The sequence below is a fragment of the Palaemon carinicauda genome, chromosome 22, assembly GCF_036898095.1.
Source record: "Palaemon carinicauda isolate YSFRI2023 chromosome 22, ASM3689809v2, whole genome shotgun sequence".
Lineage (NCBI taxonomy): Eukaryota > Metazoa > Arthropoda > Malacostraca > Decapoda > Palaemonidae > Palaemon > Palaemon carinicauda.
Genome location: NC_090746.1, coordinates 116,364,488 through 116,384,236, shown reverse-complemented (window position 1 = coordinate 116,384,236; position 19,749 = coordinate 116,364,488). Strand labels below are relative to the sequence as shown.

The 19,749-nt window shown below is 36.3% G+C and overlaps 1 protein-coding gene across 1 annotated transcript in view; it reads left to right on the top strand.

Annotated features, from left to right (window-relative positions):
- The first annotated feature begins 270 nt into the window (after nucleotides 1-270).
- The window catches only part of LOC137616715 (carotenoid isomerooxygenase-like), a 42,036-nt gene continuing 22,557 nt past the window's right edge, over nucleotides 271-19,749 (top strand). The window contains exon 1 of the mRNA XM_068346718.1: nucleotides 271-655. Coding sequence (XP_068202819.1) covers nucleotides 580-655 — 76 coding nt within the window. The 5' untranslated portion in view covers nucleotides 271-579. The remainder of the gene's footprint in view (nucleotides 656-19,749) is intronic.

The following is a 19,749-nucleotide window of genomic DNA, read 5'->3' as shown; positions in this document are numbered from 1 at the left end:
AATAAGCCTGTCTCAAACATTTTAGGTTACCAGTGGCTAACGCAATTAGCGTAAAGACAAGCAAAGAAACCACCTTGCCATTTACCTTTTAACCTTTGGTATCTACCATTTCTGTCCGGTCTCACTTTCTTTCCTTAGCAACACTGAGCACTTTCTCAGTCTGCTTTTTACGTAAACATAACAGGGTAAGAAGCCTGGAGGGTCGAACGTGTCTATACTACCCATATGGTGGGAGGAGCCAAGTCCCAACGACAGCCGATATTCTCTTCTGACCCGTCCTCCACGGAGCGGGGCGTTTCAGTCCTCACTCTTCTTCCTGGACTCCTGGTAAGAAGACGTCCGTCAGCTGGTGGCAGTGGAAACGTCAACCGTGTTCCTCGCCAAGCCGTCCCGTAATTTGAGACACTTGACAGCCCTGTCGAGCGTCCGATAAGATCAAACATAGCTGATAAAGTACATGACTGACCATTCGCAATTGTTCAGCTGATTGCCAGCCAGCATTAGTTGGAGAACGGCACTTCAAGACGACGATTTTAATTGACACGACTAGACTGTCAAGAAGCAAGTTTTCCTTCAAAAATGCCTTACGATTTTACGACCTGGGATCGGAATTGCCTGGAGGAGCAGCCGACTCCTCTTGATGGAAATGTGACAGGTAAATAGCTGATGTTAAGTCTTCGTTTTATTTTTCTGGTTTTTGAAGGGCCTTTTCTCCTCCATCAATTAATGTTAGTTTCCTCGAATACACATCGTAAATGAGACGTTTCAATAGATATATTTCTATCTTAAATATTCCAAGGTCATGCATCTTTTTGTAGTTTATTTGGGGAGAAGTGTAATATTGATTAAATGGTTTAGCAAGTGTTCAATCAAAATCGTTCTAATATCATTGCGGTATCTTGACACCATCAAAATAATTTTCTTACGCGTAACTGGCCTAATGTCTGCATGTATACCTAATATACCACTGAACTATCATAACATTAGTGTTCTTGGTCCTCTGTGTAGATATTAGTGTTATATTGTCTTGTTAGTAGTCCTTAAGGGCTCGTTTTTTTTATTCCGTGATAGAAATAAAGCGGTGTTAAGGTCTCGTTTTCTTATTCCGTGATAGAAATAAAGGGGTGTTGAGGTCTCGTTTTTTTATTCCGTGATAGAAATAAAGGGGTGTTGAGGTCTCGTTTTCTTATTCCGTGATAGAAATAAAGGGGTGTTGAGGTCTCGTTTTCTTATTCCGTGATAGAAGTAAAGGGGTGTTGAGGTCTCGTTTTTTTTATTCCGTGATAGAAATAAAGGGGTGTTGAGGTCTCGTTTTCTTATTCCGTGATAGAAGTAAAGGGGTGTTGAGGTCTCGTTTTCTTATTCCGTGATAGAAGTAAAGGGGTGTTGAGGTCTCGTTTTCTTATTCCGTGATAGAAATAAAGGGGTGTTGAGGTCTCGTTTTCTTATTCCGTGATAGAAGTAAAGGGGTGTTGAGGTCTCGTTTTCTTATTCCGTGATAGAAATAAAGGGGTGTTGAGGTCTCGTTTTCTTATTCCGTGATAGAAGTAAAGGGGTGTTGAGGTCTCGTTTTCTTATTCCGTGATAGAAGTAAAGGGGTGTTGAGGTCTCGTTTTCTTATTCCGTGATAGAAATAAAGGGGTGTTGAGGTCTCGTTTTCTTATTCCGTGATAGAAGTAAAGGGGTGTTGAGGTCTCGTTTTCTTATTCCGTGATAGAAATAAAGGGGTGTTGAGGTCTCGTTTTCTTATTCCGTGATAGAAGTAAAGGGGTGTTGAGGTCTCGTTTTCTTATTCCGTGATAGAAGTAAAGGGGTGTTGAGGTCTCGTTTTCTTATTCCGTGATAGAAATAAAGGGGTGTTGAGGTCTCGTTTTCTTATTCCGTGATAGAAGTAAAGGGGTGTTGAGGTCTCGTTTTTTTTATTCCGTGATAGAAATAAAGGGGTGTTGAGGTCTCGTTTTCTTATTCCGTGATAGAAGTAAAGGGGTGTTGAGGTCTCGTTTTCTTATTCCGTGATAGAAATAAAGGGGTGTTGAGGTCTCGTTTTTTTATTCCGTGATAGAAATAAAGGGGTGTTGAGGTCTCGTTTTCTTATTCCGTGATAGAAGTAAAGGGGTGTTGAGGTCTCGTTTTTTTATTCCGTGATAGAAATAAAGGGGTGTTGAGGTCTCGTTTTTTTATTCCGTGATAGAAATAAAGGGGTGTTGAGGTCTCGTTTTCTTATTCCGTGATAGAAATAAAGGGGTGTTAAGGTCTCGTTTTCTTATTCCGTGATAGAAATAAAGGGGTGTTGAGGTCTCGTTTTCTTATTCCGTGATAGAAATAAAGGGGTGTTGAGGTCTCGTTTTTTTTATTCCGTGATAGAAATAAAGGGGTGTTGAGGTCTCGTTTTCTTATTCCGTGATAGAAATAAAGGGGTGTTGAGGTCTCGTTTTCTTATTCCGTGATAGAAATAAAGGGGTGTTAAGGTCTCGTTTTCTTATTCCGTGATAGAAATAAAGGGGTGTTGAGGTCTCGTTTTCTTATTCCGTGATAGAAATAAAGGGGTGTTGAGGTCTCGTTTTTTTTATTCCGTGATAGAAATAAAGGGATGTTGAGGTCTCGTTTTCTTATTCCGTGATAGAAATGAAGGGGTGTTGAGGTCTCGTTTTCTTATTCCGTGATAGAAATAAAGGGATGTTGAGGTCTCGTTTTCTTATTCCGTGATAGAAATGAAGGGGTGTTGAGGTCTCGTTTTCTTATTCCGTGATAGAAATAAAGGGGTGTTGAGGTCTCGTTTTCTTATTCCGTGATATAAATGAAGGGGTGTTGAGGTCTCGTTTTCTTATTCCGTGATAGAAATAAAGGGATGTTGAGGTCTCGTTTTCTTATTCCGTGATAGAAATGAAGGGGTGTTGAGGTCTCGTTTTCTTATTCCGTGATATAAATGAAGGGGTGTTGAGGTCTCGTTTTCTTATTCCGTGATAGAAATAAAGGGATGTTGAGGTCTCGTTTTTTTATTCCGTGATAGAAATAAAGGGGTGTTGAGGTCTCGTTTTCTTATTCCGTGATATAAATGAAGGGGTGTTGAGGTCTCGTTTTCTTATTCCGTGATAGAAATGAAGGGGTGTTGAGGTCTCGTTTTCTTATTCCGTGATATAAATGAAGGGGTGTTGAGGTCTCGTTTTCTTATTCCGTGATATAAATGAAGGGGTGTTGAGGTCTCGTTTTCTTATTCCGTGATAGAAATAAAGGGGTGTTGAGGTCTCGTTTTCTTATTCCGTGATAGAAATAAAGGGGTGTTGAGGTCTCGTTTTCTTATTCCGTGATATAAATGAAGGGGTGTTGAGGTCTCGTTTTCTTATTCCGTGATAGAAATAAAGGGATGTTGAGGTCTCGTTTTCTTATTCCGTGATAGAAATAAAGGGGTGTTGAGGTCTCGTTTTCTTATTCCGTGATAGAAATAAAGGGATGTTGAGGTCTCGTTTTCTTATTCCGTGATAGAAATAAAGGGGTGTTGAGGTCTCGTTTTCTTATTCCGTGATATAAATGAAGGGGTGTTGAGGTCTCGTTTTCTTATTCCGTGATAGAAATAAAGGGATGTTGAGGTCTCGTTTTCTTATTCCGTGATAGAAATAAAGGGGTGTTGAGGTCTCGTTTTCTTATTCCGTGATAGAAATGAAGGGGTGTTGAGGTCTCGTTTTCTTATTCCGTGATATAAATGAAGGGGTGTTGAGGTCTCGTTTTCTTATTCCGTGATAGAAATAAAGGGATGTTGAGGTCTCGTTTTCTTATTCCGTGATAGAAATAAAGGGGTGTTGAGGTCTCGTTTTCTTATTCCGTGATAGAAATAAAGGGGTGTTGAGGTCTCGTTTTCTTATTCCGTGATAGAAATGAAGGGGTGTTGAGGTCTCGTTTTCTTATTCCGTGATATAAATGAAGGGGTGTTGAGGTCTCGTTTTCTTATTCCGTGATAGAAATAAAGGGATGTTGAGGTCTCGTTTTCTTATTCCGTGATAGAAATAAAGGGGTGTTGAGGTCTCGTTTTCTTATTCCGTGATAGAAATAAAGGGGTGTTGAGGTCTCGTTTTCTTATTCCGTGATAGAAATAAAGGGATGTTGAGGTCTCGTTTTCTTATTCCGTGATAGAAATAAAGGGATGTTGAGGTCTCGTTTTCTTATTCCGTGATAGAAATAAAGGGGTGTTGAGGTCTCGTTTTCTTATTCCGTGATATAAATGAAGGGGTGTTGAGGTCTCGTTTTCTTATTCCGTGATAGAAATAAAGGGATGTTGAGGTCTCGTTTTCTTATTCCGTGATAGAAATAAAGGGGTGTTGAGGTCTCGTTTTCTTATTCCGTGATAGAAATGAAGGGGTGTTGAGGTCTCGTTTTCTTATTCCGTGATATAAATGAAGGGGTGTTGAGGTCTCGTTTTCTTATTCCGTGATAGAAATAAAGGGATGTTGAGGTCTCGTTTTCTTATTCCGTGATATAAATGAAGGGGTGTTGAGGTCTCGTTTTCTTATTCCGTGATAGAAATAAAGGGGTGTTGAGGTCTCGTTTTCTTATTCCGTGATAGAAATGAAGGGATGTTGAGGTCTCGTTTTCTTATTCCGTGATAGAAATAAAGGGGTGTTGAGGTCTCGTTTTCTTATTCCGTGATAGAAATAAAGGGATGTTGAGGTCTCGTTTTCTTATTCCGTGATAGAAATAAAGGGGTGTTGAGGTCTCGTTTTCTTATTCCGTGATAGAAATGAAGGGGTGTTGAGGTCTCGTTTTCTTATTCCGTGATAGAAATAAAGGGGTGTTGAGGTCTCGTTTTCTTATTCCGTGATATAAATGAAGGGGTGTTGAGGTCTCGTTTTCTTATTCCGTGATAGAAATAAAGGGGTGTTGAGGTCTCGTTTTCTTATTCCGTGATAGAAATGAAGGGATGTTGAGGTCTCGTTTTCTTATTCCGTGATAGAAATAAAGGGGTGTTGAGGTCTCGTTTTCTTATTCCGTGATAGAAATAAAGGGATGTTGAGGTCTCGTTTTCTTATTCCGTGATAGAAATAAAGGGGTGTTGAGGTCTCGTTTTCTTATTCCGTGATAGAAATGAAGGGGTGTTGAGGTCTCGTTTTCTTATTCCGTGATATAAATGAAGGGGTGTTGAGGTCTCGTTTTCTTATTCCGTGATAGAAATAAAGGGATGTTGAGGTCTCGTTTTCTTATTCCGTGATAGAAATAAAGGGGTGTTGAGGTCTCGTTTTCTTATTCCGTGATAGAAATAAAGGGGTGTTGAGGTCTCGTTTTCTTATTCCGTGATAGAAATAAAGGGATGTTGAGGTCTCGTTTTCTTATTCCGTGATATAAATGAAGGGGAACAGGAACCTTATTCTAATTTTAAAGGCTGCTTTCCAAGTTCTATACCTACGGGACCTACAAGATTTTATCGTATACATACTTGGGTAGTTTGCCTGTCACACTGCATAACTGGTATTTATTGTCAAATCCACATCATCTAAGCACTTACAGAAGAAAAAGTCATCACTTTTTTTTTTTTCTACAAGATGCAATTTATGACCTCCGTTTATCCTTGATTGTGTTTTCCGCTAATCTCTTCAATTCCAAATCTTAAGCTTCGCAATTTCTTTAATTCACTACATGATTATCTGGTTTGGCCAACTTTGTGCAGTTAATTTCTAAAGCTGTCATTCTGTTGTGCAGAAATGGAAAGTGGGAAATTAGACAAAATATTTTACTTACATTACATATTTTATTTTATTTTGACTAATAAAAATTGTAGTTTAGCCTACAAAACCATTACTAATATCTTTTATATCGAAACCCTTTTCATGGTTTTATTATTATATATGACAATTTTAACAAAATAATATAGTTCATGAAATCTATTTTACCCCCGCCTGTAGGATATACCTCTGGGCTATACGAAGTTCCAATCTGAGAAAAAGAGTGGGGCTGGTTGATTATATAACGAAGGCATTATACTAATATGAGAGAGAGAGAGAGAGAGAGAGAGAGAGAGAGAGAGAGAGAGAGAGAGAGAGAGAGAGAATTATATTACGAAGACATTATATTTTATCCTATATATTCATAGCAATTCTCTCCTTAGAATCTTTTAAATGCAAAACATTATAGTCTAGGCTAGTCCGTTAACATGAATGGCATATTACCACATAAAATCGTTAAATGATTGTTCAATGGAAGATATTTTTCCTCCAAGAAAAAAAAAAAACTGCCAACTGAAATGAAGGACCTAAAGGGAGCAATTGAATTTAAGAAGAAACTAAAGACATTACTTTTCACAAGATCATATGATTTGGAAGATGCTACAATCAAAGAATTGTATAAGTTATAATGAAAATGTTTCGTTAGATGATTAATATGGACCCGCCCGAGAAGTAGTTCACTCGACTTCAGTGGAGGGTTGGATTTAAACCCAAAACAAGTAACGATAGGAAATCTGCTAGAGGACACTTTCTTTCAAGATAAGATTCGCTATAGATTATCTGATTAATTATTACTCAAAATCTAATATGTGCTGATAATAGGCTACGTCGAGTAGTCCGCCTATCGGTAACAGATGTGTAACCCCTGAATCTAGTGAAGATTTGCCCCTGTATCTATTTTGTTATCACTGTACTTAGGCCTTTTGAAAGATCATCGTAAAATATATCTCCCTCGTTATCATGTTATCTTAAGAAATCTAATAGGATCTGTCGATGTCTGAGTTAAGACTTCTCTTGCTTGGGGGTACACTCGAGCACACCTTTATCTTATTTCTCTTCCTTTTTTGTTAAAGTTTTTATAGTTTATATAGGAGATATTTATTTGAATGTTTTTACTCTTCCTAAAATATTTAATTTTACTTTTTCCTTTCCTCACTGGGCTATTTTCCCTGTTGGAGCTCCTGGGTTCATATCATCTTGCTTTTCCAACTAGGGTTGTAGCTTAAGTAATAGTAATAATTATGCTTTTGATTTATTTCCAATGCCATATGTATCATCAGCTTCACATGTAGATCAATCTGTAATAGTTTAAATATACTTTTACCCGTATTATATACATGTGTATATTATGTGTGTAAATGTTTATATTTATATGTATGAGTATATATGTGCTTATGTATTGGTGGAATGAGGTAGCAGGAGTGGTATGTGATAGGAAAATGTCAATCAAGGTAAAAGATAAGATCTGTAGCACTCTTTGGAAAGCGTTATAATAGTGATCTGAAAACTATTAAGCCTGAATACAAATGCTAGCGAATAACTGAAAAGATACGGAGCAAAAAAATACTGGAAAGAAATTATTTTCACACACCAAGGCCTGCCTGAACAGACTCTTAGTGTCTGATGGAGGGCGAGAAATAAACCCCTAAAAGTAATAAGAACAGTGTTGATATGTTTACTTGTTTTGGGTTTAAATCCAACCCTCCACTGAAGTCAAGTGAACTACTTCTCGGTCGGGTCCATATTAATCATCTAACGAAACATTTTCATTATAACTTATACAATTCTTTGATTGTAGCATCTTCCAAATCATATGATCTTGTGAAAAGTAATGTCTTTAGTTTCTTCTTAAATTCAATTGCTCCCTTTAGGTCCTTCATTTCGGTTGGCAGTTTATTATAATGTCTAGGCGCACAGTAGCTAAAAGCCCTTTCACCAAATTTACTATTTGTTCTTGGTTCAGATAGCCTTTGTTTGTCACTCATGTGTCTTATGTTAACATTTGTTTCTAGTTCTAGTTTATACAGGCATTCTTTTAGATATTTTGGCTTTGAGACGAAAAGAGGAAGCGAAGCTCGAGAGAACAGAGATAAGATTGCTGAGGTGCATTATGGGAATATCACTGTTTGAAAGATTGGAAAATTATGAAATAAGAAGAATGGCAGGTATAGTAAATATTGCCGAGATGGTGTGGGCACATGAGGATGGATGGCGGGGAGGGAGTGAGGAGAGCTTGGGAGGAACCTGTTAAGGGGAGATCTAGAGGGAGGCGAATAATTAGATGGCGAGATAAGGTGGAAAGGATGATATGGAAATAAGAGGTTTGGTGGAAGAGAATGCCTTTGTTCGAAGCTACTGGAGAGGGCGCATCAGGCAACGGACCCTTTAATGTAGGGATAACGGTGGGGAAGAAGATACAATGTGTATTGGTATTTGTGTATATGTATGGGGATGGTGTGTATATATATGTATATTTGAATTATATTTGTATATTATATATACATATATATATATATATATATATATATATATATATATATATATATATATTATATATAAATAGATTATGGATTATATATATTTTATATATATCCTGCACCTCATTTGTAGGTAGGAAGGCATGGCGACTGATTGTTATTTATTTATTATTATTATTATTATTATTATTATTATTATTATTATTATTACAAGTTAGGCTATAACCCTGGTTTAAAAAAGTAAGATGCTAATACGCCCGAAGATCCCAACAGCGAAAAATAGCCCAGTGAGAAAAGGAAACCAGGAAAGAAGTAAAATACAAGAGAAGAATGGACAATTAAAATTAAACCATTCAAGAACAGTAACCTTATATTAGTTCCTTCGTATATAAACTATATTAACTTCAAAAAAAAAAAAAAAAAAAACGTACTCTTCCAGTTTTCACTTAGTCCTAGGTTGCTACATCAGCCCGTTTGAATATTGTAGGTGTTTATATGCTGTACCACTTAATATCTTGGTGACAACAGTAAGGTGTTATCATATCTGATTTCAAGGTAGAATGGGATAAATTTAAAGATTGAGAATTCCATTATTAAATTATGTATGGCAGAGGTAAAATAAGGCAAATTACAATAAGAAAAAGCTTAGAGGCTTTGCACCTATCAATAAAGTGAAAGAGTGCCCGCAAACTTATTTTGCGGAGTGAGCAAATAACCAGAACTAACGTTACTTCACTCTACTGAACAGTTATATTTCATGACTTTGGAAATAGAAGATTTAAATTTTTTTTGTTTTTATGTTGCTAATTTCTTTTCTAAACGGGAAATATTGCACTATGATAGTTCATTTTCTAGAATAGGCCAATCCAAATATTCCAAGGATTAGGACGAATTCGTTAGAGCAGTTTCTTTCCCGAACTCCGTATTAGGTAGTATTGGGACAAATGCTCTCAATGGTTTAGTTGTCCAGCAATTTAGGAACGAAGGCATATTTTCCAATCTAAACCCCAATCTGTTGATTGCTTGGTATTACTGAATTGATTGCTCTCTCTCTCTCTCTCTCTCTCTCTCTCTCTCTCTCTCTCTCTCTCTCTCTCTCTCTCTCTCTTTCTCTCTTTCACATATTCTAGTTAAAATATTTGAGTTTATAGGCTGTGTGTGCCTCTGTCTATATATGCTATATATATATATATATATATATATATATATATATATATATAAAGATTTTTATTTTGTATATAATAAAATGCCCTATATAGATTAAAGTGAGGTTTACTGTGAAACAGTTTCGTTCTTTTATTCAACTTCGAATGTAGATTTTAATTTTTTTTTTTTTATAAAAACTAAATTTTTTTGCGCAAGGGTTGGTTAACTACTGCAATGTAATTGTTCAGTGGCTACTTTCCTCTTGGTGAGGGTAGAAGACTTTAGCTGTGGCAAGCGGCTCTTCTAGGAGAGGGACACTCCAAAATCAAACCATTGTTCTCTAGTCTTGGGTAGTGTCATACCCTTTGTACCATGGTCTTCCACTTTCTTTGGGTAGAGTTCTCTTGCTTGAGGGTACACTCGAGCACGCTATTCTATTTTATTTCTCTTCCTCTTGTTATTTTGAAGTTTGTTTAGTTATATATATTTATTTTAATGTTGTTGTTCTTAAATTTCTTATGAAGTAGATTTCCTTTCCTCACTGAGCTTTTTTCACTGTTGGAGCCCTTGGACTTATAGAATCTTGCTTTTCCAACTAGGATTGTAGCTTAGCAAGTAATAATAATAATAATAATGTCCAATCTAACTATATGATGTTTTTAGATTGTAGCTAAATTTTATAAGCTCATAGTTTCTGTATAATGAATCTGAAGCAGAATTCATAATTGTAATATTTGGCTAATTACCCTTTTCTATCACCATAGATGTTGAACTTTTTTTTTTCTTTTTTTTTTTTTAGTTCAATATTTTTATTTCTGCAATATCGCTGAACGTCGTAACATTAAGAACACGTTCTACATTGTGCATGAATATTTTAGCTGTGATTACCTAATGCAGTACTATATTTTTTTTTCTTTTTATTAAAAAGTTAAATTACATTCTTTATAATCACAATATTTACAGTATAATCACATTTAATTTCATTTATCTATAAACAAATCCATCTAATTTAACAATTTACAACATCACACATCTTGTTTAACTGATGGTTGTTGTAGTTGTGATCAATTTCTGCAAGGTTATTGGTAGCATTAACTGTTATTACATAGAGACGGGATATGTTATTAGTATTGATAGCTGGGGAAAATAAATCTTAATTGTATAACTATATGACAATGATCTCTTGAATTAATCATATTATTATTATTATTATTATTATTATTATTATTATTTGCTAAGCTACAACCCTAGTTGGAAAAGCAGAATGCTATAAGCCCAGGGGCCCCAACAGGGAAAATATCCCAGTGAGGAAAGGAAAAAAAGGGAAAAAGGAAATATTTTAAGAAGAGTAACAACATTAAAATTAATATTTCCTGTATAAACTATGAAAACTTTAACAAAAGAGGAAGAGAAACTAGATAGAACAGTGTGCCTGATTGTACCCTGATTGTATCGTATGAATAAAGTACTTAAGGTTTCTTCAATCGTTATCAGCACTGCATTCCTTAGAAAACTATTGCCATGGGACCCTCTCTAATATGCCGTGGTTTAATCATTATGAGCGTAAACAGGTATTTATTTCGAAGACTGCTTTTCTAGCCCCACTCACTACTAACTACCTGACCCAGATGATAGATAGTAGGTAGTATGTTGGCCATGGCACCAGCCACCCTTTTGGGATACTACCGCTAGAGAGTTATTGAACCCTTTGACTGGCCTGACAGTATTACATTGGATCCATCTCTCTGGTTACGGCTCATTTTTTTTTTTTTTTTGCCTACACATACACCTAATAATCTGGCCTGTTCTTTTCACATTCCTTTACACATACACCTAATAATCTGGCCTGTTCTTTTCACATTCCTCTGTCCTCATACACCTGACAACACTGAGAATACCAAACAATTCTTCTTCGCTGAAGGGGTTAACTACTGCAATAGTTTAGTGGCTACTTTCCTCTTGGTAACGGTAGAAGAGACTCTTTAGCTATGGTATGCAGCTCTTCTAGGAGAAGGACACTCCAAAATCAAACCATTGGTGTCTAGTCTTGGGTAGTGCCATAGCTTTTGTATCCCGGTCTTCCACTGTCTTGCTTGAGTGTACACTCGGGCACGCTATTCTATCCTGTTTTTCTTCCTCTTGTTTTTAATGAAGTTTTCATAGTTATGGTATGATTTAATGTTGTTAGTGATGTTAATGTTTTATTCTATTACTTCTCTTGTAGTTTATTTCCTTTCCTCACTAGGCTGTTTTCCCTGTTGGAGACCTTGGGCTTATAGCATCATGCTTTTCCAACTAAGGTTGTAGCTCAGTTATTAATAATAATAAAAATGAAAAGAAACATTTGAAGGATCACATCACGCAGACCATTGTAATTGCCAAAACCTCAATGTTATGACGACCAGAAAACCACAAAGTCTTCAATTTCCTGTTAAGGATATACCTGTATATTCTGAACATTTGGCAGTAGGTTGGCATTTACTGAGGGCATGTTTTTTTTATATATATCACATGGATGGTTTAATCTAAACTATCAGTAAAACAGGTTTTGTTCGTCAGACCTCCTTATAAACAACAAATGTGTTGGTATTGATATCACAACTTTCAAATCTTTGGCCTCTCCTGTATGGAGGTCAGCCACGTCTTGGATAAGATAACTTTTGAGTGGTTGTCTCAGTCAGGGGTAGAATTAGGCTTGTATGTGATAGCCAGTGTTACCATCGAGTGGTTGTCTCAGTCAGGGGTAGAATTAGGCTTGTATGTGATAGCCAGTGTTACCATCGAGTGGTTGTCTCAGTCGGGGGTAGAATTAGGCTTGTATGTGATAGCCAGTGTTACCATCGAGTGGTTGTCTCAGTCAGGGGTAGAATTAGGCTTGTATGTGATAGCCAGTGTTACCATCGAGTGGTGGGTTATGTTTGCCCCATCCTATGTGGTGGTGGCCGATGCGGTAACGTCCCTGACTGGTGAACGCCAGACAGGGGTTAAAGTCCCGCTCAGATTCGTAGTTTCTTTAGTCGCTGCAACCTCACCATTCTTGTGAGCTAAAGATGTGGGTGTTTGGGGAAGCATATAGGTCTATCTGCCAAGTCATCAGAAGCCATTGCCTGGCCCTCCTTGTTCCTAGCTTGGGTGGAGAGGGGGCTTGGGTGCTGATCATATGTATGGTCAATCTGTAGGGCATTGTCCTGCTTGATAGGACGATGTCACTGTCCCTTGCCTCTGCCATTCATGAGAGGCCTTTAAACACGGGCCCTTGCAGATGGGAAATCCATTTGTCTCTTGTTAAGATATCACTAATCCCATTCTATGAAGGTTTCATATATTCAAGCTTCTCATGTAGTCCCAATCCTTCCTGGCAATAAATTGAAATGGTTCTTGATAGTATGATTCGTCTGTTTTCAAACTGGAATAATATTGAGGTGTCAAAATATTTTCTTTTTGAGATTGATATTTCTGTTTTTTTTTTTTTATTATTATTTTGTAAGTTTTCGATAACGTTGATTAGTTTTTGATTATTTATTTTTTCCATGATCGAGTCGAAATTAAATTAGGCTATCCTACCTGCGGGAGGAGGAAGAGAAAACTTTAAGAATAGAACAACTTTAATCCTTAATTAGTATATGTATATATATATATATATTTATATATATATATATATATATATAGTAAATATATATATATATATACAGTATATATATACAGTATATATATATATATATATACAGTATATATATATATAATATATATATACAGTATATATTATATATATATAATATATATATATATATAATATATATATATATATATATATATATATATATATATATATATATATATTTATATATAATTATATATATATTATATATATATATATATATATATGTGTGTGTGTGAGTATATATTTTTTGCTTATCTACTGTATTTGCCTTAGTTCATTATTCTCTCACCACACTTTTTTTCATCACATTTAAAAAAAGATATTTTCTGTTTCTCTGCATGTAGCTTTCACCCCTATCAATTTAATTTTAGGTTCAGATGGCTGATCTTTTAAGAAATATAAGAATTATCTAGACATCTATACCTTTCCTGTTTTCATAAATAATGGATTCTTTATTGACCAAATTGAGTTGGGAAACTTAAACGTCATTCAACTCCATTCGTGACAGTCACAACGCCTCTATCTCTTGAAATACTGATTGGTCCAATTACACGTAAATTGACAGCCTCCTCCAGTTCCATTTCCCAACAAAGGTCCTGTGAAGTTGAGTATATTGGGCACTTTGATGCGACGAAGATTAAGCCCGTATCAAGGTTGTACCCCGTTGCCAGTTGAGTCTCAAGGCTGTAGTTTGGTCTGGAGGAAATAGCGTAAAAGCAAATGGATGATAAATTAAAAGTTCAAGATATGGACTAGTTTATTTTATAGAATTTATCTTGATATTACTTTACGCTGACATTGCATTTCCTCGGTGCAATTTAGTCTCGCGTTTTATGGTCGTGACTTTACTCAAGACATAGTTTATTTTATAGAATTTAACTTTATATTACTTTACACTGACTTTGTATTTACTCGGTGCAATTCAGTCTTGCGTTTTATGGTCATAACTTTACGTGACTTTATTAGTTGTAGACTCAATTTTTTTCTCTTCTGCTTCTGAGAGTGAAACTTCGTACCGAAATCATTGACTTGGAAACTTTTTTTTTCCAAACTTCGATAACCAGTTTCTCTCCGGCCATTTATTTCTTACGGCCATTGCTGAACTGGGTTTCTTTGTATCTTGTAATTTTCTTTATATGTCATAAAAACAACAGCTAAAATATAGATTGCCATGCGTAGAAACTAATATGGCATCCTTCACTATCTTAACTGCTTGTTCAGAAACAGCTACGGTCTTTGAAAGCAAGTTGATTTGCTTTCCTTCATTTTTATTGGTAGTGGTATTTCAACTGTTCAGTTTCTGGTTTTAAGATTATAATTTTCTTTATTCTCTATACTTGATGCATGTTGACTAATAAGTATATGCATTTAACTCGACCTTTCCGTGAATGATATAATACTTTCTATATTATGAGATTATCTCTTTAAATAATTCTATATATATATATATATATATATATACATAATGTATGTATGTGTATATATATATATATATATATATAACTAGTTTCGAATTTTACTTCACGATCATTTGGGTACATTCATCATTTACATTCTTTCACGTTCTAATAACAGCCGGATTTGTGACATTCGGTTGAGAGAGAGAGAGAGAGAGAGAGAGAGAGAGAGAGAGAGAGAGAGAGAGAGTGTGTGTGTGTTGACGGTAGTGTTCTGTCATCATGATGACCTAATCTTGTTGATCCCCAAAAGGACTTAGCTGGCGTTTCGTAACTGTACTAAATATCGGTTTGACGTTTCGGGTGGAGAAGATCGCGTGTAAGCGATAATTGCATGAGATTTCAGTCATTTTGACTAGGGTTACGGGTCTCTCTCTCTCTCTCTCTCTCTCTCTCTCTCTCTCTCTCTCTCTCTCTCTCGTAGACTTAAATTTGATCTTGGGACGCGAATTGCTACATATGCAGCCAACAAATCGTGACTAGTTACAGATGGTTTTAAATTATCGGAACCAAGATGGTCTACTGTAGGTTTCAGAGCTTTCAAATATGCAGCCCGCCTTAAACACTGTACAGTCAAGATCTATAACATTCTATAGAGTTTAAAGTATAATATGCTTCCACTAGACATCCGAAAGACTGAAGATATTAAGGCTTTCAAGTGGAAACTGAAGACTTTCTTGTTTTCTAAGTGCTTCGATAATAAGGATTTTACAATTAACGAGCAATATGCTGTGCGAAATGTTGAAAACCTTGGAATGTATACGATGAAATTAATTAGTGAAGGTCCTGTTAGAATAGTAGTATTCACCTGCAGTATAGGATCTGAAAAGTAGCCATTTAAAGTTAAGTGCTTCCCTGTGCTACTCTGAGCGTCTTGCTGACTAGATCACTTCGTTATCAACTTATCAGTCTGATGGAGAGAGATAATAGTTCTAATGCGATAAGAGAAAGTCTAGCATGAAAATTGCACCTTAAAGTGGGTGCCATAAATTTCATCTCTTGTCTGTATATCTGCAAGGATGTTAAATTTCTATTTGAATAGCCATGACATACAAAAATCTAATTTGAATTTTTCTTTTAGTAAATATTTAGATGTGTTTTTCATTTGTTATTGCGGGCACAAACATTTGATAATGATAATACTGTATCTCAAAGACTTGAAAAGAGCTTTAACATTGAGACTATATTTATTTAGTAACTCTTAGTAACATAATTGTCCTCTAAATGTTATGTTGTCTGGAATTACCACAAAGAAGTTTCTATTTTTTTTTTTAAAAAGTGGCTGGAATTACTTACTTTAAACACATTTGCAAGATTCGTAACTTCTGTTAATCGTTTCTTGAATTAAATGACCTAACTTCCGTGTTTCTTTCTTTATTTTCATCAACTTCTATTGTGTTGGGATCTCCGAAAAGAAGTTTTCAAATTATGAAATAATGGTTTGTATACTTACCAATCCGTTTATCGTGAAATCATCTTTATAATGAATGTTCATATAATCTAGGTGGCATGAATAGTTTTAAGGTTTAAAGGTCCCTCATGAATGACAGAGGCAAGAGACAGTGACATCGCCCTATCAAGCAGGACAAGGCCCTAGAGACTGACCATATTACATATGATCAGCGCCCAAGCCTCCTCTCCACTCAAGCCAGGACCAAGGAGGGCCAGGCAAAGGCTGCTGATGACTCAGCAGATAGACCTATAGGCTCCCCCAAACCCCCCATCCATAGCTCACAAGTTTGTGCGGGACTCGAACCCCAGTCTGACAATCACCAGGCTAAGACGCTACCTCCAGGCCACCACAACCCCAAGTTACGTGGGAGAAGGAATAAACTTTACATATTAAATTTTTGTTAAAATATAATTACTAATCAGTCGATTGATCTTTAGAAAGGTAACACCCCAGCTGTCTGTTATTACTGTTGGTCATTATCTCAAACGATAAAACCTAAGATAAATTTTGATCGGAATTATCTGAAGGTACGATTATTGGATTCTCAAGGGGAATTCACTGATAGTGTTGATAATCTCTTGTTTTTATCTCACCACTAGTATTTTAAAGGTAATGGATAAAAGATCGTACACACTTTTATAGATAAGGTGAGTTGCTGAAAAAGTCCTATTTATTATTGACACTCAAGTGCCTACGTTGGTGCCTACAGAAAGTTAATCCCCCTTAGATATAGCCAACCCCGACATCTCTTGAGTTTTCCTTTTCTTTAGGGCACCAGCCATCCGTTGCGATACTACAAGAGAGTTATTGGGTCCTTTGACTGGCCAGGCAGTACTACTTTGGATCCCTCTCTCTGGTTACTGCTCATTTTCCCCTTACAAGCACATATACCGAAAAGTCTGACCTATTTTTTTCACATTCTGTCCTCATACACCTGACAACACTGAGATTACCAAACAACACTTCTTTGCTCAAGGTGTTAACAACTGCAATGCAATTTTTCAGTGGCTATTGTCCTCTTGGTAAGGGAAGAAGAGAGACTAGCTATGGTAAGCAGCTCTTCTTGGAGAAGTATACTCCAAAATCAAACCATTATTCTTTAGTCTTGGGTAGTGCCACAGCCTCTGCACCATGGTCTTCCACTGTCTTGGGGTAGAGTTCTCTTGCTTGAGGGTATACTCGGGCATAATGTTCTATATTATTTCTCCTCCTATTTTTTTAATGCTTATAGTTTATATATGAAAGATTTATTTCCATGCTGTTGCTGCTCTTAAAATATTTATTTATTCATTATTCATTGCTTATCTTGTAGCTTGTTTCCTTATTTCATTTACTCGCCGGCTATTTTTCCCTGTTGGAGCCTTGGGCTTATAATCTCCAGCTTTTCCATCTAGGGTTGTAGCTTAGCGAATAATAATGCTAATGATATAGTTACTATTACGTTCATCATGAATCTAGCCATATCTATGATGCGTCTTCGTTTCCTCACCTTGATGTTTTCAGTATTCGCTACCGGAAGTCAATATGTCCGCTGGTTAGTTTTCTTTTCTTCCAAAGGAGTCGTAGCTTATAATTTTTATTTTCCTCCGTGCTTGATTTTAGTTCCAGTGTATTTAAAGTCTTTTTTTTTTTCTTTTTTTTTTAACTAATTATCTTGGGCTTATTCGAATCGTATATCTTTTCTAACTTTTCTATCGGAGGACCTTGACACCCTTAAAGGAGGGATGCGGACCGCTGATCTGGTTCGCTTCCCCGAGATTTATCTCTTGAAAGTAACTGTTCTCTTAATGAGAAAATTAAAGTGCGGGAAAGATTGCATGTGAGAGAGAGAGAGAGAGAGAGAGAGAGAGAGAGAAATTAGTGCGGGAAAGGTTGCATGAGAGAGAGAGAGAGAGAGAGAGAGAGAAATTAGTGCGGGAAAGGTTGCATGAGAGAGAGAGAGAGAGAGAGAGAGAGAAAGCTTGCGTGCTTACATTAAAAAAAAACTAAGTTTAAAGTCTGGGGTCTAGTGGCCAAGATAAAATGCTGTATGTTATTGGCCCTGTATTTATACTTTTGGTGGTGGAAGGCTAATAAAAATTTTTGTAAGTTAACAACTTTGCGCAAGAAAATATGAAATTGATATTTTTTTATTAAATCTTCTAGTAGAATTTTCAATTTACCTTTTTCTAGATATCTAAATCCCATTCAAGGTTTCTCGTTATGGAGAGAGAGAGAGAGAGAGAGAGAGAGAGAGAGAGAGAAAGAGAGAGAGAATTGTTGCATAGCTCCAGATAACCGTTTCTTTTCTTGCTGACTGCCTGCATTTGTTACCATTCAGGCGTTTTCTCTTATCTTCGTTCATTTTGGATGTTGCTTGGTTTTAATGTAAATCTTTGAATAACTTTGAAAAATAATAAGACCATTTAATTACAAACTGAGATAATTGTTATTTTTGTGGTGAGAAGTCTAGTTTCAACATTATTCCCATAAAGTCTCATATATTTCACAATCTTAACATTACCAGGAATCGTTCGAATTATTAAACAACAAAAATTCTTCTGCAATTTACTTATTGCATGAAGACAATATTGCATTCGCCTAGCTGGGGGAGAATTCCTACAATAACAAATACATCTTTCAAGAGCTTTAATTAAATTGAGAAGGATACCTACCCTCTATAATACACCTCAGATTGAGAAACGTAAATCTATCCATAGTGGTAAACAAATATGACCTTTTCCTTCAATAAATGTGACATTCCACGTCGAAATTTCATCCTTGGCAACTCTTTAAATCACACCCTGTTGTGATAGGGGGGATACGGGTCTGATCTCGGTGGCCGCGGTAGAAGAGGAGCGAGCTGTCTTGCCTGAGGCCATTTTTGCGGATTCGAAAGGAGGAAAACTGAGCTAATATTCCAGAGTTATTTCTCTCTCTCTCTCTCTCTCTCTCTCTCTCTCTCTCTCTCTCTCTCTCTCTCTCAGAGCAAAGTGGGTTCTGTTTACGGTTGATGAGATATGATAGTTGTAATGATAGTAGCAAAAAGTATGGCTCGGTTTCCCATGTAGAAAATGCAAAAGTATTTCATAACAGTACAACACCGTAGCATTTTTATTCTGTACATTTTTTATATAAACACTGTTTTGGATAAACGTATTTCATGAAATTTATAATTTTCCGGTGCGGCAGGTACAGTACTTGGAATAACTTTGATTGCCACGTTCATACTAGACTCTTAAAATTCATGGATGAGCCCCTTGTGCAGGAAACACGTATTGGTCACTTAGTGCACTATCGTTTACGTAGGCACGTTAGTAACAAGCTAAATCAGTTTCTTACACTGAGTAATTCACCTCTTTGTCGTGTGCTGTTAATTATGGCACTTCTTTTCCAGGGATCCGTGTATTCCCTTGCATCCTCTCTCTCTCTCTCTCTCTCTCTCTCTCTCTCTCTCTCTCTCTCTCTCTTTTCTTTCAATTTTTTCCTTGAACCCCTTACAAAATACTATGGATCAATCCTTTCACCAATGTGTAAAGTTTTTACCACGCTGTTGCGTGTCTGACATTTCTCGCCCGTAGAATATGTCTTAGCTCATAGAGTACTTTTTACGTCATTGTAAGAATTCTTGCAGCCTTTTAAATACTTATTACTGTCTTTTAAATACGTATGGCCTCTCAATATTCTTAGCAGTTCAAATGCAACTTCCCTGGCATGAATTATACAAAGCTGAAGACTTTAATGTTCGCAAAGCGCTACAATAACGTGAATTTAACCAGTAGAATGGACTGCACTGTATGAATTTCCACGTAGCCAACGTTTATGGATGTGCATGGCAGACACATCTTGTGAGTCTAGCATTGTA